The sequence below is a fragment of the Narcine bancroftii genome, chromosome 11 (genome assembly GCF_036971445.1).
Source record: "Narcine bancroftii isolate sNarBan1 chromosome 11, sNarBan1.hap1, whole genome shotgun sequence".
NCBI lineage: Eukaryota > Metazoa > Chordata > Chondrichthyes > Torpediniformes > Narcinidae > Narcine > Narcine bancroftii.
The window spans coordinates 94,101,903-94,125,506 of NC_091479.1; the positions used below are offsets into that span (position 1 = coordinate 94,101,903).

The 23,604-nt window shown below is 37.2% G+C and overlaps 1 protein-coding gene across 4 annotated transcripts in view; it reads left to right on the plus strand.

Moving 5' to 3' along the window:
• Positions 1 to 23,604, plus strand: part of LOC138746150 (zinc finger C3H1 domain-containing protein-like) — a 79,152-nt gene that overhangs the window by 17,462 nt on the left and 38,086 nt on the right. For 3 of the 4 annotated variants that reach the window (XR_011346728.1, XR_011346727.1, XM_069904059.1), the window contains exons 7-20: positions 445 to 533; positions 943 to 1,155; positions 1,592 to 1,756; positions 2,914 to 3,051; positions 7,208 to 7,326; positions 7,731 to 7,877; positions 11,212 to 11,386; positions 12,998 to 13,126; positions 13,551 to 14,105; positions 16,774 to 16,880; positions 20,299 to 20,430; positions 20,893 to 21,014; positions 21,120 to 21,221; positions 21,837 to 21,953. Coding sequence is in view for 2 of the 4 variants with exons in the window: in XM_069904059.1 (XP_069760160.1) it covers positions 445 to 533; positions 943 to 1,155; positions 1,592 to 1,756; positions 2,914 to 3,051; positions 7,208 to 7,326; positions 7,731 to 7,877; positions 11,212 to 11,386; positions 12,998 to 13,126; positions 13,551 to 14,105; positions 16,774 to 16,880; positions 20,299 to 20,430; positions 20,893 to 21,014; positions 21,120 to 21,221; positions 21,837 to 21,953 (2,310 nt within the window). In the remaining 2 variants the exon portion in view is untranslated. The remainder of the gene's footprint in view (positions 1 to 444; positions 534 to 942; positions 1,156 to 1,591; positions 1,757 to 2,913; positions 3,052 to 7,207; positions 7,327 to 7,730; positions 7,878 to 11,211; positions 11,387 to 12,997; positions 13,127 to 13,550; positions 14,106 to 16,773; positions 16,881 to 20,298; positions 20,431 to 20,892; positions 21,015 to 21,119; positions 21,222 to 21,836; positions 21,954 to 23,604) is intronic. The other variant, XM_069904060.1, reaches the window with a different exon arrangement.

Consider the following 23,604-nt stretch of genomic DNA (forward strand, 5'->3'; position numbering starts at 1 on the left):
GTCAGGACCGGCGGAAGTGGCGGTGGGGAGGTGGTCTTCTTTTGTAAGCAGAGATCAAGGTTTTTTTGGTAAATACTAAACATTATTTCATGTGAATTGTCCACTTGTGGCGTCATGTCAGCACTCAAAAAGTCTGCCATTTTTGTTGCTGTTTAAGTATTTTGATGTTATTGTGCTGCTTAGTTCTATTTTTTTCCAAAATCTGAAAAACCCAAAAATTGAAAAGTGTCTGGTCCCAAGCATTTTGGATTCGGGGTACTTGACTTGTATTGTAATTGTGTTCGTATTAGCCTGAAGATTTGCATAAAGGGGATGCAGGTTCCATAAATAGGTTTGTGCCTATTTCTCATTGTCTTTGATCTATTGAACTATTAATTAATTAATTTGGAGAGACGTGCCAAATTTTGTGTCAAGTTAAACTGTTTATTTTGTTTTTCCATTCAGTATCATCTCCAGTGCCATTTCCATTCTCTGTGGATTACCAGACAGGGTATTTTGTTCCAATGTCGCCAGTGCCAATCTCTGTACATCAAGTGAGTTTCAATTTGATAGTGATTGTGAGGACAAACATTTGGTAATGGATGTATAGAGCTTTCATGTTGCTCATTTAAATTCTTCCATGTAGTCCAGGATTTTTAAGAAAAGCATGTATCGGTACTTGCATTTTGCCTTGAATCTATACATGGTATTTTAATTTGTGGACAGTTGATGATTTGCAGCAGTTAATGGCTTCAATAAAAATTAAATAGTGACTCCAGTCATGGATTTTTATTTTTGTGTAATGGAGGGAAAAAATACATTTCACCCAGTTTTATTCAAAATGGTAATTTGGATAGTTTTGTAAGGTCTAGATAAAACTTCTTTCATGTAGGTGTAATATTTTAATTTAAATTCTAAATTGCAATAATGTCTAAAATAATTGGCAAATCTTTTGTCCTTCAGACTATTGCAGAGCCTTTTATTCCAAATTATTTGATGCCTTATTTCCCTTGTCCCCTGGAGTTGCCCCCACCGCCGCCGCCACCGCCGCTTCCTCCCGAAGAGCCTGAACAACCGCCTAAGCCACCATTTGCTGATGAGGAGGAGGAGGAAGAAATGCTTCTTCGAGAAGAGTTGTTAAAATCTATAGCAAATCGTCGGGCTGTGAAACCAGAGGTATTTGAAACTGTTTTGGTATTTTCTTAACCAGTAGAGGGCAATGTTTAACAAGTGGTCGTTTTAATTTTTGGTGAATTGAGTATGGAATGTTGATGTCATTGGGATGCAAGTTCTTTGCATCCTCCTCTAGTTAAATTTTGCCATTTGCAAGTCTTGTTAAATTTATTTGGTGCACAAGAATTTTGTGTTGATCTTGCTTTCACTTTTTAAGCAGAACTGTCCATCTTGGCATATGTAAAAAGAGTTTGGCTCTTTGTGAAGCTGTCAGTTGGTATGACGGTTGATCTACTGATTTATGTGGTATCAATTGAAGCATACTCATTGAAGTGATCAAGGGAACAGATTCAAGACGGTTGAACCTTGCTAAAAAAAATTTTAAATTAGATTTTGATGTGGCTATTCATAAAATTATTTTCTCAATTTTCTTAACCAGGATTCAAATGATTGTGATCTATCTTTACCACCTCTTGCTATTGAGAATTCAGAATCTGCATCAATAAATCATTTCTCAGCTGCCAATTTAAATTCCGCATTACAGCCACGGACACAGACCACAAAATTTGTGAGAGGGCCTTCAGCAAGTCGGCCACTGATAGTGGTAAGTATTCTCTGACAATTAAACATGAAAAGTTGAATGGTCAGAATTTGTTTACATTTCAAATCGACCATCATCTTGTTTTTAATTGGGATATTGTGAGCTCAGAATGAGTTCTCATAAAACTGCAGTAAAGCACATCATGCAGATTGGTCAAATTTTCTAACAGAGTAAAGCTTTTTTAAATGGGCAGAGCAGGATGGAGATGTCTATTGTCTTGTTCGTATATCTGAGCACTCCATTGCACTGAAGAGAAAAAAAGCTCTGACATTTAAATTGAATTGTATAAGGCTTCCTTGAAACATTAACCATTGCCTTTTTTTCAAAAATATGTTTCATAAAGTTTTTTTTAAAATTGTGGCATACTTGTTAAAGTAAAGTGTATTTGAGTTAAAATGTGTCCATTTGATAAATACATATTACCATCCTACTTTGAGTAATGTTTCAGTTACAGCTAGAACTTAAGACTAGCCACTTGATTATCTTAAAAAGAATCTCAACATTAAACAGAAGTCACATGAATACAAAAAACTGTTATCAGACGAAAGTTCCAAGGGATTTGGAAACAAAATAACCAAGTTTATGCAGGTGGTTGTAGAATGGATCTTTGTACTTTTCAGCTATAGATTTTTGTTTAATAGTTTTCATATTTTCACTTGAAAGTCCATCCTGTGGGTACTTGTAAACATATGGGTATATATACTGTCGCTTTCAAAGCTTTTGTCGGAAATAACACAGAATTGTATGGAGCATGCACAGAATAGGGACATCTGGCATATCCTGTTTATGCTGGCATTTGTCTACTTGAGGCTTCTCCAGTCCTTCCCCCATCTGTTTCTTCATCTACTGTAACACTCTTTTTATTGTCTGTTTCTCCTTGAATTATTTTCAACAGCACACTCAAAAGTAAGCTCTCCTGATTTTAATAGATATGTCAGGAAAGGAGTTTCTTCTGATTCCACTGTTAAACTTGATCTTTGATCATTTGTATAATGTGTGCATTTTTAATTCAACTCAAATGATGTCTGATCTCAATGTGCATCCCTGAAAGGTTTTTGAAGTAAAGTCAACTTTGTTCTGTTTGAATTCAAGGTTGAGATGCTGTGCAGTTGATTGCTGCAGCGATGCAATGTGAATTTTTCCTCCGCTTGTTCTTGTAGATTCCAAGGCACAAATCAGTAGTTGTGAGACTGGACGACTCTGATGACAGTGAGTCTGACAATGAACAATCCAATCTGCACATGGGGGTGTTTGGAGGCTTAGAGACTATGATTCGAGAAGCCAGAAGAACTGCAGAGGTATGAGAAGCTGGGCCCAATAGCTATGGTGGGCAAAAGTTCGCACTTGCGACTTTTCTCCTATGGATCCTGTGATGTAACTTGGGACATTGTCACTGTTGTAATCTAAGAAACATGACCGCCATGTTGACGACTGCAAGGCTCCACAGATATAAAATGGTGATCACCTTATTTATTGCAACCTCAGTTCACAAGATGACAGAAAATTCCCTGCAGCCAAATCCTGTTCAAAAGTGAAATGGAACTTTTGCAATTGTTGCTGGTCCTGCCTCCACCACCTTGGCAGCTCATTCCAGATACCAACCCCTCACATCCTCTTTAAATTTAATCCTTCTCATCTTAAATTTACACCCTATGGTTTTCCTTCAATGGATGCTGACCATACCCTATTAGTGCCTCTTGTAACTTTACATGCTTTCACCATGCTACTTTAAAGAAAACAGGTCTAGCTTATTAAATCTTTCTTTGTAACTTGGATGGTCCAATCCAGATGAATATTTTTACTTCTGTCTTCAATCACACCCTTCCTTTTGTGCAGTGACCAGAACAGCACACAATACTCCAAGGGCAGCCTAGCCATCATTTTATACAATAGTAACGTGGTGTGTCAACTCTTATGTACATTGTCTCAGCAGATGAAATAATTATACCATCCACTTTTTTTAAACCATCCTGTCTTCCTTTCTTCCTATTTTCAAGGACCCATGTACTTATACCCCAAGTTCTTTGTCTCTGCATGGCCTTTCACTGTTTGTTCTGCCCTGGCTTAATTTCCTAAGACATATCACTACATTTGTCTATTCTGTATGCCAACCAACTGAAAAACCTCACAAAGATAAGCGTATACAGAGCCGTTGTCATACCCACACTTCTGTTCGGCTCCGAATCATGGGTCCTCTACCGGCATCACCTACGGCTCCTAGAACGCTTCCACCAGCGTTGTCTCTGCTCCATCCTCAACATTCATTGGAGCGACTTCATCCCTAACATCGAAGTACTTGAGATGGCAGAGGCCGACAGCATCGAGTCCACGCTGCTGAAGATCCAGCTGCGCTGGGTGGGTCACGTCTCCAGAATGGAGGACCATCGCCTTCCCAAGATCGTGTTATATGGCGAGCTCTCCACTGGCCACCGTGACAGAGGTGCACCAAAGAAGAGGTACAAGGACTGCCTAAAGAAATCTCTTGGTGCCTGCCACATTGACCACCGCCAGTGGGCTGATATCGCCTCAAACTGTGCATCTTGGCGCCTCACAGTTCGGCGGGCAGCAACCTCCTTCGAAGAAAACCGCAGAGCCCGCCTCACTGACAAAAGACAAAGGAGGAAAAACCCAATACCCAACCCCAACCCACCAATTTTCCCCTGCAACCGTGTCTGCCTGTCCCGCATCGGACTTGTCAGCCACAATTGAGCCTGCAGCTGACGTGGACATTTACCCCCTCCATAAATCTTCGTCCGCGAAGCCAAGCCAAAGATGCCATTCCCTTACCTGCTTTCCCAATTGATTTAGATACTGTTGTACCACCTTCTTCACCCAACTACCAATTTTGTTGTCATACTATATTTTCATTGAGAGAGGTATATTTATGTACAGAGTGGAAATTGTAAAACAACAGGCCTGTTAGGATTAAAGGCAAAGTTAATTGGCATAGGGAACCCTGGTTTTCAAGGGATTTTAGAGACCTGGTTAAGAAGAAGGTGTATAGCAAGTATAGGTAACAAGGAGCTAATGAAATACTTGAAGAGTGCAGAAAATGCAAAAAAAATACTCAAGATGGAAATCAGGAAGGCAAAAAGAAGACATGAGGTTGCTTTGGCAAATAATGTGAAGGTAAACCTGAAGGGTTTCTGCAAGTGTAATAAGAGTAAAAGGATAGTAAGGGACAAAATTGGTCCCCTAGAAGATCAGAGTGGTCAACTATGTGTGGAGCCTCAAGTAATAGAGGAGATCTTAAACAGTTTTTTTGCTTAGTATTTACTCAGGAAACTGGCATAGGGTATAAGGAAGGGAAACAAACATAAGTGCCATTCAACATATGGAGATTAAGGAGGTGGAAATGCTTGCTGCCTTACGGAGAATAAAGGTAGATATGTCCCATGGGCCGGATATGGTATTGCCTCAGATCTTGAGGGAGACTAGTGTAGAAATTGCAAGGGGCCAAGGAGATATATTCAAAATGTCCTGAGCTAAGGGTGAGGTGCCAGAGGATTGGAGATTAGCTTAAATTGTCCCTTTTTTTTTAAATGCCAAAAATAAACCAGGTAATTATAGGCTGGTGAGCCTGACATCAGTAGTAGGTAAATTATTGGAAGAAATTCTCTGAGATGGGATGTATAGGTATTTGGACGGTCATGGACTGATTAAGGACAGTTATCATGGCTTTGTGTGTGGAAGGCCATGTTTAATGAATTTTGTAGAGTTTTTCGAGGAGGTGACCAAGAAGATAGTCTGTGGATGTCACAAGGTCCCACATGGGAAGTTGGTTCAAAAAGTTAAGACACTAGGAATTAATGGAGAGGTTGTAAACTGGAAATCAAAATTTGCTGTGCGGTAGTTGATGGTTGCTTCTCGGACTAGAGGTCTGTTTCTCGTGGTGTGCCTCAGGTATATGTGTTGGGACCTTTGTTGTTTTTGTCATTGATCTGGATGATAATATGGTAAATTGAATCAGCAAGTTTGCTGATGACACAAAGATAAGAGGTGTTTGGACAATGAGGAAGATTTTCAAAGCTTGTAGAGCAATCTGGATAAACTGGGAGAATGGGCCGAAAAATGGCAGTTGGAGTTTAATGCAGAAAAGTGTGAGGTGATACATTTTGGAAGGGCAAACCAAGGTAGGATAGACATAGTAAATGGGAGGGCACTGAGGAGTGCAGAGGAACAGAGAGATCTGGAATACAGATGCATTGTTCCCTGAAGGCAGTGTTGCAGGTGGATAGGATTGTAAAGAAAGTTTTTGACATCTTAGTCTTTTATAAATCAAAGTATTAAGTATAGGAGTTGGGATGTTATGTTGAAGTTGCTTAAGACAATGGTGAGGCCAAATTTGGAATATTATGTGCAGTTCAGGGCACCTAACAGGACGGATATCATTAAGATTGAAACAGTGCAGAGAAGATTTACCAGGATGTTGCCGGGCCATCAGGAGGAGTTACAGGGGAAGATTAAACAGGTTAGTACTTTATTCCTTGGAGCGAAAAAGAATGAGGGGACATTTGATGGAGATTTTACCAAGATTATCAGAAGTATAGACAGAATAGATATGAGTAGGGGTTTTCCACTTAGATTGGGGGTGATAAATACAAGGGGTCATAACTTTAAGCTGAAAGGGGAAAGGTTTCGGGGGACCATTAGGGGAAAGTTCTTCACTCAGAGAGTGGTGGGAGTTGCCATCTGATGTGGTAAATGAAGGCTCCATCTTAAGTTTTAAAAATAGATTGGATAGGTACATGGATGGGAGAGGTCTGGAGTGTTATGGAGTGGGAGCAGGTCAGTAGGACTAGTGAAATAGCAGTGGCCACAGACTGGAGAGGCTGAATGGCTTGTTCTCTGTGGTTCTAAATAGCGGACATGTTTCAAGAAAAAAAAAAACAGTGGGTAGACAGTAAGATGCATTGATTTAAGATGAACCATTGGGATTGTAGACTTTTCTAATTTTGTATTATTTTGATCCCACCTTGTCAATGTGCACTGCTATTTACATGCATTTTTATGAAGCAACTTCATCTGAACTTCCTCTTTGAATCTGGCCCAAGTGTCATTGAGTAATAGTCATGTTGCAGGGAAATGAGCCATTTGCCCCATCATGCTGACATGCACGCTAATCCCATTTTCTCCCCGCATTTCTTTCAATTCCCCCACAGACGGTATATAATGGTCAATTAACCTCCCATCCTGCATGGTTTTGTAATGTGGGACCTATGGGAAATCCACAGTGATAGGGAAAATCTCCACTTGGCCATCACTCAAGGGCAGACTCAAAATCTGTTCCCTTGAGCTGTGAGGAAGCAGCTCTTTTATGAGGTAACTGCTGTACTAGATACTCAGCCTCAAAGTAGATGTTGTACTGCTGAATATTAGAACTTGTCGATTGCTGCTTTAATAGAACACCAGCAGAATTTGCATGTAAAGGTTGAAATGTATTTTTCCATAAAGGCATCAAAACCAAAGCCAAGGCTAAAAGCAGAGAAAGAAAATAATCCTGCTGGAACAAAAAGTGGATTTTCAGAAGGAGGGAAGAAAGAAAATAGACCTTTGATGGATGAAAATGTTAGGTGAGATGTCCAATATTTATTTTTGTTTTTTGGCTTGTATTCTTTCACAAACAAAAACAATTGCTTTATTTGAGGTATTATTTAAATCATGTTTGTTATTTCTATAGGAGAGTGAAATTATAGCATTTTACTTTTGGGGAAAGTTCAGAAATGCAATTGTGCAGAAGTTGAATCCCGTTTCCAGTTCTTTGTCGAGATTTGTGAATTTGGAACGACAGCTTTTGTTTTTGCTTTGCAATTTAAAATCTAATCAAGATAATAACTCCAGCTGAAATGTTTCTATATTAGATAATACTTTTCCCATTGTCACCAAATATCAATAGTTGAGGCCTGTCATTCTTGTCAGAAGAGTTCTGTTACTTAATGATATGGCATTGACTGGTTTGTCTTGTTTTTTTATCAAGTCGTGAGAAGCAGCGAGTATTGAAATCTGACCTACTAAAGGATAGTCCACCACCAGTTCACTCTGATCCTGAAATAAATACTGTTGGCAAGAAAGCAATGGTCAATAAACAATTATCTGAAGTTGAAGAGAGACTAAGAAAACACAAGTAAGTTTTAGTGTACATTATAATAAGAGATTCCTTGGATTGTAGTGAGATGGTCAAGCAATATTTTTCTGCTATTGGCGAGATGATTATCCATGGAGAACACACTTCAAAAGGTGCCATGGTATTTTTTTTAAATTTACCTGCACACAGATCTGGAAACCAGGTTGAAACACCAGATTCAAAAGATCATATGCCTGACAGCAATACATTTTCACGACTGTAAAATGAACAAAGAAATTTTATCCACATAAAGTAGCATGAATTTACGATAGAATAGTTGCCACCACTCAGCCAAGCAGACAATGAATATTTCAAGACAAACGGTCTTCAACTTGTCTTCCCATAGATGCTGTGTGACCTGCTGAATATTTCCAGCATTTTCTGTTTCGTTTTCCATCTTTTTTTAAGCTTTTCAAGGAAGAGATAATTCAGACTTTCCATTCTGTTTTTTAAGCATCATTGAGTTGGCTGGAGTTTAAAAGTAAATGTTGGCTCTTCCTTATTTGACATTTTACATACAGTAAACCTCCAGTAATCTGCCATCTGACTATTAGGAAATATCACTACTTCAGTATTTGGCTCACCATACAACTTGACCTGAGCTCTAGAATTTGCCAGGGCCCTGGTAACCACTGTTCATCTTGAGATTCAGTGGAAAATGGTTTGGAATGCAACACATCTTCAATGTGTTGGAGTAGTAAGAGAGGAATAACTGAAAATAGTTAAGAAACCATGCCATGATGGTACCAAGGTCCTGAACGTTGCAAGATAATTAAAAAGTATCATGACACCACATTTTTATATTTAATATTAGCATGGTTAAGTTCACTTGTGGCATGTTCAAGGTAAATTGGAGAAAAAGTAATGTTCTTCAAGGGTAATGCAATATGCTGCATTTTCTCTTTTGTATTCAAGAAGCTACAACAAGTTCTAACTTCTTCAGCACTCTTATTGATGGAGCAGTATTGTTCTGTATAGCAGTTTTAGAAAACACCAAGGGATGTTTTAACAATGAGGAAGAAAATAGAAAAATATAAATTAATAAAGAGATTTTAAAATGGTTGTGACAGCTTCTACAAGTATGTAAGAAGACAGTTCAAACAGTAGATAATGCTGGTTAATAAAGAAGTAGGAGACATGTTGAACAAATATATCTTTCAAGACAAACAATGCAGACCAAAAATGTAGGTAACCAAGGGGTAAACAATGAGAGAAATAGGTCCTAAGGCTGAGAAATCTCCCGAACTAAGGTGCACATAAACTGCTTATCTAGTGCAGAATAATCCATAGAACATTGCAATACAGCAAACGGATCTTGCACCCCCTTGTCTGTGCCGAACTCTCACTGCCTCATCCACTGACCTGCACCCAGTCCGTACCCCTCCCATTCATGCAAAAATAGAGCCCATATTCACCACTTCAGCTGGCAGCTCGATCCTGTGTGAAGAAGGGTGTTATGCGATGTGGACATTGTGTGAACTCTAGTACAGTACTGTATATACTTAGCAAAACTACATGGGATACTGAACTTGCGATAAATTAAACTGGGGGTCTTTTATGCATCATCTTGTCAAAATTCACCTGTTACCCAACCACTGTCTCAAAAAAAATCTCCAGTAAATGTGTTAAACATTACCTGCCCTTCTGGAATACACGTTGTGTTTGCCTGATGGAACCATTACTTTCGATAAATTAAAAATCTTTGAGAATTTAGCTACCAGGTGATATGCCATAAGCAAGGACCAGTCTTGTATCATACTATAGCCTTTTATTAACAGAAGAAGCCACCTCAACTGACCAGTGGGGTAAGTTGCACCATTTGTTATACCAGTAGGGTGGAGCCAATAAACAGTCATAACCAATAGCAAGCAGTCAGCATAATACATTACATCACTACATTATGGTGAATTAAGATGATATGTGGATGAAAGGCATTTCAGAAAGTGGCAATTGAGGCGAATAACAAAGGTAAAGAATTAATGGTAGTTAACATAAGGTTGAGTGGAAATAAATGGGTCAATTTCAGATTTATACAGTGATCTTTGCTTGGGCTATTCATTTGTAATCTATATTAATCTTGGCTGAAGGGACAGGATATTGTGTACAAGTTTGCACATTATCCGAGATAGGCAAATGAAAAAGAGATGGTTGGAGGTCTCTGAAGAAGTGAGGGTATTCATTTTGATGTGAAATTAATACAGTATTTTTAAGCATATAATGCACACATTATATGCATATTTTACAAATCAGGTCCTCCCCCACTCGTTATATGCGTGTGCTCACTATACGAGAATATTTTTACATATTAAAAGAACATGCACAATTTATAGCAAGCATGGGAATGTAGTAGTGGCATTGAACGAATACGCACAATTTATAGCGGGGGTGGATAAGTCACACTGGCAACTTATAGTGAGTATGGGAAGATAATAAAGGCATTGAAAGACCACACGCAATTTATAGTGGGCATGGGAAATTTTGATTTTGGTAATAATCTCTTTTGACAAAAGTGCCATGGTATTCCTATAAGCAGGACATTCTGGCTAGGGCACTTGTCCTTATCAATGTTAATTACTCAGACCTGTCCCCTGAGGGAGGAGATTAACATCTCAATTGCACTCTTTTTAATAAGAGAGGCTTTAAAGAAAGGCTTTTTAAAAATCATGCTAGAATTAAAATTCTGCTCAACTCTGAAGCTTTTCTTTGATCTATTTAACTGATTCCTCCCCAAAGCTTGTAACAAGAGATATCATCCATATAATGGGTGATTTACACTTCTGATGGAAGTTGATTGGGTGTTAATTGAGGGAGATTAACTGTGGCAGATACTGGGACTGTTTTTTTCTTGACCCAATTAAATGCAAATGGATTTTGACAGTCAGAATTTTGAACACTCCACCTGTGTGATATGTGTTATGAGTCAAAATATGGGGCAATTCGCTCCAAAAAAAATTAGATTCCTTGTGCAAGAAATACATAATGGAAATACAGATCATCATTAGAAAAGCAAATAGAAATATATCTTTTATTATAAGGATGATGGATATCAGTAGTAAGGCGATCTACACAATGAAGATACACCTGGATGGCTGTGGGCCATTTTTTTATTCCATGTGTAAGGAAGGGTAGTCCTGCTGATGAGAACATCAACCAATTACTAGATTTGTTTCTAAAGGTTTCTCAAATGGGTAAAGATTGAGTGGGTTAAGAGTTATTTGGAAAGAGGTATTTTCATTGAGAGGGAATACATTAAGCAATTTATTGTACAATTCAAAATTAGAATGTACACCACCTAAAATTCACATTTAAATATGCAGTATTTTTTTTATTTCAGTCTTCTGTTATCAAAAGATGAATCTCTCTTGTCAAACTTGCTTCAACAAGAAGCAAAAAAGAAGGAAGCCCTGCGTCAAGCTGAAGTCAAATATATGAAACATAAGGAACAGTTGCAAGCAGCTGAGAAGATTGTCAATGCCAATAGAATGCTCCTTAAGAAGCTTCAAGAGCAAGTAGGTCAAATATTTTTATTAGATTTCTTTTCAGAACTATAGAATACTACAGCACATAAAACGGGCCATTCAGCCCTTCTAGTCTGTGCCAAAATATTCCATTCATCGCAGTGATCTGCAACCCTCCAGACTGCTCCCATCCATGTATTTATTCAATTTATTCTTAAAACTTAAGAGTGAGTCTGCATTTACCACGTCATATGGCAGCTCGTTCCATGCTCCCACCACTCTCTTGAGTGAAGAAGTTTTCCCTAATGTGCCTCCTAAATATTTCACCCTAAACTAGGGGGCTTCAAAGTGGTTGATATCAACCCCTGAAGGTCGATGGGGTCATCCAAGAGATCACAAAATGCTAGGTGGTCGATAAACACTGGGGGGGGGGGGGGGGGGTCGATTGAACTTTTGAGGTCGAAAGAATTTTGGAGTCCAAGATCCCCGCTCCTGCCTGAGAGCCCGATTGCTGAAATGGATACAAATTTGTTTCACTAGTAACTGCCTGCCAATCTGCAAATGACCCATTTATAACCACTCTCTGCTTCCTGCCTGCCAACCACCTTTCTATCCACATCAGTACATTATCTCCTCTAATTTTGGTAGATGTTATCTACAATGAAACATATTGGGAAATCAATCTGGTTTTCAATAATTATTTTGATATATGAGAAAGTCAAAAGAGGATGCAATAGGATACAGTTGTATTATTCTTAAGTCAAATACCTTGCAAATCCCTTGTCCAGGTTTATGAGTTTGGTACATTTCTGTGGCAAAATAATTTTGCAAAACCAGTACAAAGAAAAGAAAGCAACATGCAAGTTACTGTCTTTTCACATATTGCGTACCCAGTGCCACGAAACAAAATTAACAAAGCTTCCATTCCTGTAATGGAGATAACCATATAACCACTTACAGCACAGAACAGGCCAGTTCGGCCCTACTAGTAATACTATAATGAGATACTATAATGCATTTCTCAGATTCAAAGTGCAGAATAATCTGCTTGATGACTACTTTGAAATACCAATATTTTTTAAATCAGAATCATCAGATAACATTTGGTGTTCTACCTACCAAATCACCAGTTGTTCACCCTTCTAATTTTTCAGTGATCCTGCAGAGTCCATGCTCCTTTTCCTTATTGGGTTAACTGCAAAATTTATAATACTGTGTAACATTTTTTTTTAAAGTGATTTGTAAATGTATTGGGCACTGATAGGGAAAAACAAGTTTGTTTGCAAAATCTTGTCTGGGACCGTCAAAGATGCGAGTGTGTTGGATGATTGGAATTTTACTTGACTTTGTAGGCAAAGTACAAACTACAACATTTGTTAATGCAAGCAGATATTTTCTACCATGCAGCATGGACACAGCAAGCTAATCTTTGTGCTTCAGTGGTAAAAGTGATAGTCAAGTGCTCGGAAAGTTCAAGTAATTTTCCATTATCCGATTGGAGGATTTTGTGAATGATAGATTTAAGCAGTTTCTCCACATCATATTTGCGTGAATGGCAATTTGATGAAGAATTTTGTGCCTTTGTATTGTCACTTTGAGTTGGGCTCCAATTTAAGTCATCTTGACTTTTTCCAGCGTCAGAAATAATTTTTGTTCTTTTAGATTAATAAAGTAAAGCATCGAATACAAATGAAGAAAAGTTTGTCGGTCAAATATGAAGAATTTGCACGAGCCAAAGTACTTGCTGCTCGAGATGTAGGAAAACGTAAACACGAACAAGATTCATTTGTTGTAAGTTGAAATCCAATTAGGACAAAGTTTTAAAGTACGTTTAGAATTTTTGGCACTTTATTTCTTTGTAATGTTTTAGTTTTAATAGTTTGTGTATATTGTGACGTGTTAGCTTTTTGTATTTAAGATTAGGAGTAGTTTTTATTTTTTTTTTTAAACTGTCTAAAGATCTAACTCTCTATTCACACCCATATAGTATGACAGGCCAGTAATATTCTATCCACTGTCCATTATACTACATTAAAAAGAAATCATACATTTTGTGTTAACACTGAGTGTGCAGTGAGATTAGACCTGAATTTCTCGCCATCTTTTTTCACTTAACATTATTTAGAACAATCATTTTTTTTTACGATCCTCGTTCTTTTTGCTCCACTCCAAAAACATTAAGTATTATCTGATCTATTTTTTTCCCCCTCTTTAGTCTAATAAGAATATCCGATTGGATGGCTCCTCTAAGCATGCAGCAATTTTAAAGAAACAATCTGCTGAATATATAGCAATGGAGAAAAAGCGCTTGCAACAGCTTGAATATGAATATCGGCTAAAGATTCAAAAGTTGAAAGAGGCACAAGCTTTAAGGAATGCAGGGCAATCTGAAAGTTTACCTGTCGAAGAAGAGCAAACATTTGTGATATCGCAGCCTTCATTGCATGACTTAACTCAGGATAAACTTATTCTTGATACTGAAGAAAATGATGGTGAAGATGAAGTGCAATCTCCATCTCTAAGAGAACGAAGAAGGTCATTCCGGGAATCAAACTCTTTCACCAAACCAAATCTCAAACACACTGATGTAAGTCAAGGGAAAGAAACTTTAAACAAGCCAACAAAGAAAAGTTTTGATGAGCCTGAACTGTTCCTCGGGCTCAATATTGATGATCTCAAAAAGCTTCACGGAGAGGCTGATGACTTCAAAACATTGCTGCAGAAAACTTTGCTTTGTATGTCTTCAAAAGAGAAGTCTCTATGTGGTCAGGTTAGTAGAAAGTTGACAGTATGCCTATTAGTGTGAACTTGATGCTGAAGAGAAACATGTTTGCTTAATATTATCATTTTCTTTTAACTTGATAATAATCCTTCTTGTACAGCACTTTTTGCAACCATTTTGATACTTCAAGATATTCAAGACAAATAATTGGTCGTTGTAATTTGATAAAGTGGCAGATAATTTGTCTGCAGGAAGGTCCCACAAACAACATAATGAAGTGTTTTTTTTTGCTGCAAATGCTGCTAGAACCTGAGCAGGAATGCCTGCTGTAATATGAAATAATGCCATGGGATCATCTCATTAAGGGAGCAGAAACAAGATCCTAATTTCTCCTTTGAATGTTATTTTGGTACAGTACTCCAGTGGAACATCAGCCATATATTTTGTTCTTAGTCGTGGAATTTCAGCCCTCAGCCTTTGACTTGGAAGCAGAAATCACAACTTATCCACTGTTGACATAAGCTCACAGTTTGGGAGAGTAAATTTGATTTCTCAGTGCCATTTTGCAAATGATCACATTTTAAATCGCACATTATGTACTGAATGTATTTTCAATGCAATTCCTTGGACATCGAATTTTAAAATGCATTGTTGGATTTTTAAAATTAGATTCTTAGTGATACTTTATAGAAGAACAGACTTTATCAGGCAATCTTTGCATATTTAATTTGTACTTTAAATGCAAAATTTCAGATATGAGCTAACCTCTGAAGGACATCATTCACTAAAGTTTAAAGGTGGCAAATGATACACCTGGATTATCCTTTTTGCAAAATACCAGAGTTCAACAATGGATGTGTAAACACAGATGCAAAAAGCATTTTGCCAAATGTTACAACAAAATTAAATGCTGCTGCTAACTTTAAAAAAAAATGTTTGTGTGCCCCTTGTCTTCATCAATTCTATGAACGTTTTGAGCCTTCTTTCTAAATCTGGGCTTTTAAGTAGACGATAAGCTATGAATACCAACTATTATGGACATAATAGTACTTTTCAAACTCTCACAATCTCGATTCTCACTTGCAGAAGCCTCCATTTAAACAAAAGTTCACTGAGAATAGACCTTTTATCCAAGTTATGGATGGAGAAGTGCAATTTTTTTTAAACATTGCAATTTTAAACTTAACCTCTAATGTCAGTGCACGTTTTACTAATTTCTTGATCACTTAGTGCCCGCTGAAGTTGACAGTAATCTTTCTCTTTTCTCTTCCCAGTATTTATTGAGGTTTTTAGATATATATATATATATATATATATATATATATGCATGCTCATACATTGCAAAGAAATGCCTTCTATATCAAATCATCCAAAATATGCCGCTTGCCTGCCTACCTGACAGTACAGATAGTGAGGTTTTTCTACAAGGAAAAGGAGTCTGTCAATGCCAAAGTACTTAAGGATGTCAAGTTTCCTTTAAGGCTGGATGTATATGAACTATGCGTACCAGAGCTACAATGCTCATATAAGACTATATATCCAACAATGTAAATGTATATTAACAAATAGCTGTAAACAACTTACGAAAGGGACAAAAAGCAAAATGCATATTATTATTCTAATAATCTAACCCTTCCCTTGTGAAGTTATGATTAAACCTGCAGTTCCATTAAGAAAGAACCAAACAATAAAATGGAATCCAATAATCTTATAAATTCTGAAAATAATTAAGGAAAGGACCCCATAAATTTAGAAAATTACAGTTCATTGCATTAGTAGAGCATCTGGTTTTTTTTCTCCAGAGTCAAGCATGTCATCACATCAGATAACCATTGAGTATGTGTAGGAGGGATAGCATCCTTCCATCTCATAAGTATAGCTCTTCTGGTAATAAGAAGAGCAAAGGCAACTACATGGGATTCTAGCCCAGACAAATTTAAATCAGCTAACTTGCTCCAAATGGTCAAGAAAAGGATTAAGAGCCAAATTAACATTTAAGAACTGAAGACAAGGTACAGAAGATACTTCCCCAATAATTGGAAAGCAAAAAACATGACCATAACATAAAATAATGTACCTTTTTCAGTCTTGCATCTATCACATTTTAATGAGAAATTAGAACAAAATTTAGCCAATTCAACTTTGGAAAAATAAGCTTGATGTACTATTTTAAATTGCAATAATGAATGTCGGGTGCATAGAGAAGATGAATTAACCAATTTCAAGATAGAATAGTAATATCAGAAAATTCTTGTTGAAAATATTGCTCCCATTGTTTCTTAGTCTTGTCCAGGGAATTACCACTAGACCTCAATAATAACTCATTGAGAACTGATAACAGCTTTTTAGTATTTGGTTTAAGGTTATATATTTTCTCAATCTTTAATTCCATATCTTGAAGGAGTTTTAATACCAACAAATTTAAAAAGCTCCTAACCTGTAAATATCTTCAAAAAAAAGTTTAGTTATTTTAAATTTGGATGATAATTGTTAAAAAGAGGCCAAATTTTGGTCAATAAAGAGATCTTGGAAAGCTTAGATACCAAACTCTGACCATTGACCAAAAAAAACAAAATCTTGTACTGAAAGTTTTTTTTAAAAAAAGGAATTTAAAGGAGGATGAATAAAACCTTTTTTTTTAAAATAGTACTTGAAAATAATTGCTTTTTCAAACTTGATCAGAATTTGTACATTTTTTTTAAATTATTTTTAACAGGAGATTTCTATTGATTTGGATATGGTATTACAATCAAGACAAGTTGATCTGAAGCCAACTCCATTTGGAACGTACAATAGCCCACTTTTGGTCTTCAAATCTTATCGGTATGACTTTTTTAAAATAATGATTTCTTTATTTAATTTTCTTTTAGAATGGTAACTATCCTGACAATACACTTGAAATTGTGTGGGAAGAGGAAATCTAATTCATACCAAAATCTTAAATATAAAATTTGGCATTTAAGATGCAAACAGATCAATTGAAATAAACTACAAATGTAAAAGAAAATAAAATAAAGGATCATTCATTTCTTTGTTCCTTGTATGTGCAAAGGATTCAATCCTGAGTTGTCCTGCAATTGGCTAAAGTAACTGTAAGTCCGTTAAACCAGGTAACTGATCAGGCTTGCTGATGAAGTTTGTCAAATTCTCTTCTAATTTGCGAAGTGTGTTAGTTAAAGGGAGTAACTATCAATGCAATACCTTACTACCAAGGCGTTTGGCATTCTGTATGTGATCTCTGACATAAGACTGCAAATGCAATTAGCATTAAAAAAGGATTATATTAGAAATATGTTGATGTGTTACTGCTGTGCTGGAACTAGCAAAGATGGGAAATGGCAGCTTTCATCCCTCCAACAGGATTAGCAGATTCCATAAGATCCAGGTGGTCTGCCAACACTTAACAGCACTGCTGAACCCCAGCAATGGCCTACACTTATTGACCAGGATGCAGGTTTGAGCCTTGCATCTTATTGCTGAGTGGCTGCACTGCATGACAACACCCATCGTCACAGACAGCCTCTACAGATTTCCTTGGTGTCTCACTCCAGACGAAGCCAGGTAGGGCTGAGAACAAAGCTTCATTGATGATAGAGGCAGCAGATGAAGATGGGAATCTTGTCAGGTTCCCGACACTAGTGTGCAACCTGACTTGATCCAGGTCCATGTAGAATAATACGGAGAATGACTTGGGTAGAATCAGGAAAGAGGTTCTGCTGAAGAGGTTTTAGCAGTTTTGATTGGACTGCTGGAAATGATGCTGAAGAAATGAAGAATGGGTAATGGGGAACAAAGAAATGGCAGATGAACTGAATAGATATTTTACATCAAGGTTCACAGTGGAAGACCCCAGTGATGTGCCAGAAATTCAAAAGTCAGAGAACAGAAGTTAGCGTAGTAGCTGTTACTGAGGAGAAGGTGGTTTGGAAGCTGGAGGGTGTCACCTGGACCTGATGGAGTGTACCCCAGGGTTCTGAAAGAGGAAGCTGAAGAGATTCTAAATGTGTTAGTTGTGATCTTTCAGGAATTGCTCGAATTCTAGAGGACTGGAAAGTTCCAAATGTCACTCCCACTCCTTGAGAAGGGGGAGAGGCAAAAGACAGGGAACTATAGGATAGTTAGCCTAACTTCAATAGTTTGCAAAATTCTAGAGTCCATCATTAAGGATAAGATTTCTGAATTCTTGAAAGTACAAGATTAAATAGGCTAAAGTCAACATGGTTTCTTTTAGGGGAGATAGTGCCTGACAAAGCTTTGAGGAAGAAACAAGCAGGACAGTCAGTGGATGCTGTTTAATTGGATTTTCAGAAGGCCTTTGACAAGCTGCTGCATACGAGGTTTCTAAATAAGATGGGAGCCCGTGGTATTACAGGAAAGGTGGTAATATGGATAAGAGGTTGGCTGATTGATAGAAGGCAAAGAATGGGAAGAAAGCATGCCTTTTCTGGCTGGCTGTCAGTGACCAGCGTGCTTCACAAGGGTCAACGTTGGGTCTGCTACTCTTCATACTGTATGTAAAGGATTTAGATTATGGAATTAATGACTTTTTGGTCAAGTTTGTGTAGGATACGAAGATGGGTGGAGGGTGGGAAGTGTTGAGGAAGTCTGGAGTTGGCAGAGGGACTTGGATAGGTTTGGAAAATGGACCAAGAAGTGTTAGATGGAATATAGTATAGGCAATATTATGGTTGGGAGTCCTAGTGCGGGATTCCTTAGAGATTAGCTTTCAGATTGAGTTGGTTGTGACGAAGGCAAATGCAATGTTAGCATTAATATCAAGAGGACTAAAATACCAAGGCTATGATGTAATGCTGAGACTTTACAAGGTGTAGGTCAGGCCTTATTCAATGTATTGCAGCCAGATTTGGATCCTATATTTAAGGAATGACATGCTGGCATTGAAGAGAGTCCAGAGGAAGGGGATGAAAGGGTTATATGAGGAGGGTTTGATGGCTCTGAGGCTGTACTTACTGGGGTTTAGAAGGATGAGGTGGGGGGGGGGGGTGATATCTCATCGATACCTACTAAATATTAAAAGGGTTAGATAGAGTAATGTGGAGATGTTTCCAATCATGAGAGAGTCTGGTGCCAGAGGACACAAGAAAAAAGACATCACTTTAGAACTGTGATGGAGAAGTTTCTTCATTTGGGGGGTTGTGGAATGCTGTGGAGACCAAATCATTGGGTATATTTAAAACAAATGTTGATAGGTAATTGATTAGTAAGTGTCTCAAAGGTTATGAGAAGGCAAGAGAATAGGGTTGAAAGGAAAAATGCACAAACCATGATTTGAATGGTGGAGCAACTTGATTAACTGAATGGCCTTATTTTGCTCCCATGTTTTATGGTCTTAAACCAGATGGGTAGACAGCTGCATTTTTTTTTTGTTGTAGATTAATGTTGGTCACAAGGAATATCTAAATTGCAGGCATCATTCTATTTGATAACTTTGATATTAGAATTTTCCTGTCTTCAATTGATAAATTTTCAGTAACGGCATTTAGACTTGAGGAATTGGATGCATTTTCAGTAACGGCATTTAGACTTGAGGAATTGGATGCATTTTCAGTAACGGCATTTAGACTTGAGGAATTGGATGCATTTTCAGTAACGGCATTTAGACTTGAGGAATTGGATGCATTTTCAGTAACGGCATTTAGACTTGAGGAATTGGATGCATTTTCAGTAACGGCATTTAGACTTGAGGAATTGGATGCATTTTCAGTAACGGCATTTAGACGAGGAATTGGATGCATTTTCAGTAACGGCATTTAGACTTGAGGAATTGGATGCATTTTCAGTAACGGCATTTAGACTTGAGGAATTGGATGCATTTTCAGTAACGGCATTTAGACTTGAGGAATTGGATGCATTTTCAGTAACGGCATTTAGACTTGAGGAATTGGATGCATTTTCAGTAACGGCATTTAGACTTGAGGAATTGGATGCATTTTCAGTAACGGCATTTAGACTTGAGGAATTGGATGAATTGCTCCAGTTGCACATCGAATTTAGTTTGGAATATAATTTAATTTTAATGCATGGAATGTGTATAATTTCACTAGAACATTTCAGAATATTCACTTGAACATAAATCTGCACATTTGAAATTGGCAATGGAAGAACATAACTGAAATATTATTTGTTAAATGAATTTGTGCTCAAATGTGTATTTCTTTTTTTTTAAAGTCAAGTTCATTCTGTATTTTCACATTATGAATTTGCCATTTTTTTTCTGCAGATTCAGCCCTTACTTTCGTAACAAAGAGAAACTTCTGATTAGTTCTGTTTCTTATAGCAACTTGATTGATCCCAAGCAATGTTTCTGTCGTTTTGATTTAACTGGTACATGCAATGACGATGATTGCCAATGGTATGTGTGCTGTGATGCGATGAATACTTTTTAATTGCATTGACTTTACAAGATTAATTAGTGAAAGAGTTGTACCATAAACTTTACAAGGATTTGCATAATTAAGCACTCAATTTTTTTATATATAATTGGAAGTGCCACTATATATTAATGCTATTTAAATATCTGAGAATGTGAACAAGTCTGATTCTTGTCATTATGTTTAATTACTTAATTGCATTTGTAGAGTGTCTTAAAATGCCAATATATTAAGAATTAGAAATTTGATTTCCATATTGTTGACTTAGGTTTATTTAGTATATTGTACCAATTTTGGATTTGGATCCTGATGTAAAAGTAATTGAAATTCAAAATAGATTATAATTGCAAAAGCTATTGGACTCATTTTGTTTGTAATGTTTGACATGTACAGAGGAAGCATTTTTAATCTATTAAACTCGTGAATATTTTTCTTCTGTCCAGGCAGCACATGAGAGATTGTATTTTAAATCAATCCCAGCTATTTCAAGACATCCTATCCTACAATTTGCCTCTAATTAAATGTTCAGATTTTAGCACAGATGAAGAAATCAGGGTTGCAGCTGGTAACTATACATATGTTAATAAAACTTTAGTTCTCCATATCATACTTGTGTCTTGGTGAAAGTGGAAGCAAAAATTTTGAAAGATGGACTTTTTTCTCTTTGCAGAACATTATGTAGATAAACAATTTGGTAAAAACAAAGATCGTATGACCACAGATGAGATGGCTGTGCTGATTGTTAGCAACGTGAATGAAAGTACTGGTCACAGTAAGTAACCATTGTCGTTCAAATTATTATTTGTAGCCCACACATTACAGAACTCTGGTTCGCAACCCCCTTTGGGATTTGACTATGATCTCTGGTTTGGTCATGAAAGATGTTCAATTAAAGCAACCCTAATTTGCAGTTTAGTAAGAATTGAGCTCAATTGTGATGTATGATATGACATCGTGCTTCATGAAGATGGAACTCTGAATTACCGTAATTAACCTCAGTTTGAAATGTACCAAGAGTGTAGGTTAATGGGGTGTAAATTGGGTGGCATGGACTTGTGGGCCAAAATGGCCTGTTATCGTGTATATCTAAATTAGAATTTTTTTTTAAAGTTGGAGGGGAGGGAAATGCTTGTACATTGGGAATAGGGAAACATGTTCGTATATGTCAATAGGATAATCCAGAATTAAATGTTTTGAGAATGTGAATTTGACTTCATCATAATTTGTGATTAAAGCAGTGTTACTTTGGCATGTACAGAGGAAACATTTTTAATACCATGGCTGGTATTTACTAAATTTGATGAACAAAATTTAAAATGCATGAATTTGTGGACGTGTTGCTTCAAAACTAGAGATGCGAAAATTATATTTTTGTTACTTATTTTAGCACCACCTTACACAACGTTCAAAGAGCGAAGGAAATGGAAGCCCAAACTTCTGAGGAAGCAAGTTTCTGAAAGTGGCATCAGTGATGATGAACAAAATGCTGGACCAGTAAGATATGGTATGAATAAGTTTTCTTTAGATCAGATTAGGATGAGCTTTAAAAGTCAAGACTTTCATTTTGGTTTCGCAATCTTGGAAAGTATGATCTTTATCTTGTCTGAATACATGGCCTTCTGTTCTTTTAACTAACATAAGAGTGAGTCATTGATGAAGTGCTGCACAAATGAAATGGCTCATCCGTTCAGTATTTCATTTAGAGTGATTTTAGTGGTGTGGTCTTTTATCCACCCTTTGATAGATTATCACGATAAATGAATTGTACAGTTTTTATTGTATAAGTGGAATTTTTATTTGCTATCTTGCGCTGAGAAAAAAGTAAACACCAATACATATGTCTGTCAAAGGTCAACATCTCCTCCCTCACCACCATTCAGGATGCAACACTTCACTTGTGAATCTATAGGGGTCATCTACTGCTTCCGTTTTTGTCTCCTATAGATCAGAGAGACTGGATGCAGTCATTCTATGGAATGATTCAAATGATATCCAACACACCTGGCTTTAACTCTTGAAATCCCATGAGGAAATGGCATGTTCATTAGAGAGTTTGCTGAATGGCTGAATTTTTTTAATGAAGCAAAGTGTTTTAAGGAAAAGACTGAGGTGGACCTTTTCAGAATCTCCTCTGGCATCACAAAGCACTATATAGCTAAAGAACGACTTTTGAAATCTAATCACTGTTGTAATACAGTCGTGATTCAAATATAGGACATAATATAGCTTGTGCAGCAACTGAGAAAATCATAAAATTATAATTAAATTATAATTAAAATTATAAAATGTGGTAAGTGAATACTGTACTGAAGTATAATAGCTCATGTTACATTTCCCAACCTAATCATTTTACCAATTATTTAAAATAGGTCACCAAATAAAGCTGTTGCTTTATAAATATATGGATGAATCATGGTAAATCTAGAAATTTGTAATTGTGCTTCATAATATTTTTAAAATTTAATTATTTAACATTGAGTGAAGATTCTGTGATTGTAGTAAAAACACAGAAATGATGGAAGAACTCAGCAGGCTTTGCACTGTCCATAGGAGGCAAAGATATATAATTGGAATTTCGGGCCTGAGCCCTTCTTCAAGGTATGAGCAAAAAGTGGGCAGGCATCTGAATAAAAGGCTGTCCGGGGGAGGAGTACAGACCAACAGACAAAAGGTATGAATTGGATATAGATGGGACACAGGAGAGAGGAAAGGGAAGAATTGACTTGGAGATAGTGGGTGTTTGGAGTTTTGTGTGGGAGCAGAGCTAAGGGAAAAGAGAGAGAGGGTAAGGAGAGATGGAAGGGGGGGCATATAATGAAAATAGGACAAGTTGATGTTAATCCCACCCCGTCAGAGGTTGCCCAGATGGAATACAAGGTGTTGTTCCTCCAATATGTAGGTGGTCTCAGTCTGGCAGTGCATGAGACCATGGACAGATTTGTCAACAAGGAAATGAGGTGAGGAATTGAAATGGGTGGCCACTGAGAGATCCACAGAATCAAGGTGCTCAGTGAAACAATCTTCTAGCCTGCATCCAGTCACTCTGATCTATAGGAGACAAAAATGGAAGCAGAAGATGACCCCTATAGATTCACAAGTGAAGTGTTGCATCCTGAATGGTGGTGAGGGAGGAGATGTGAGCACAAGTGGAGCAC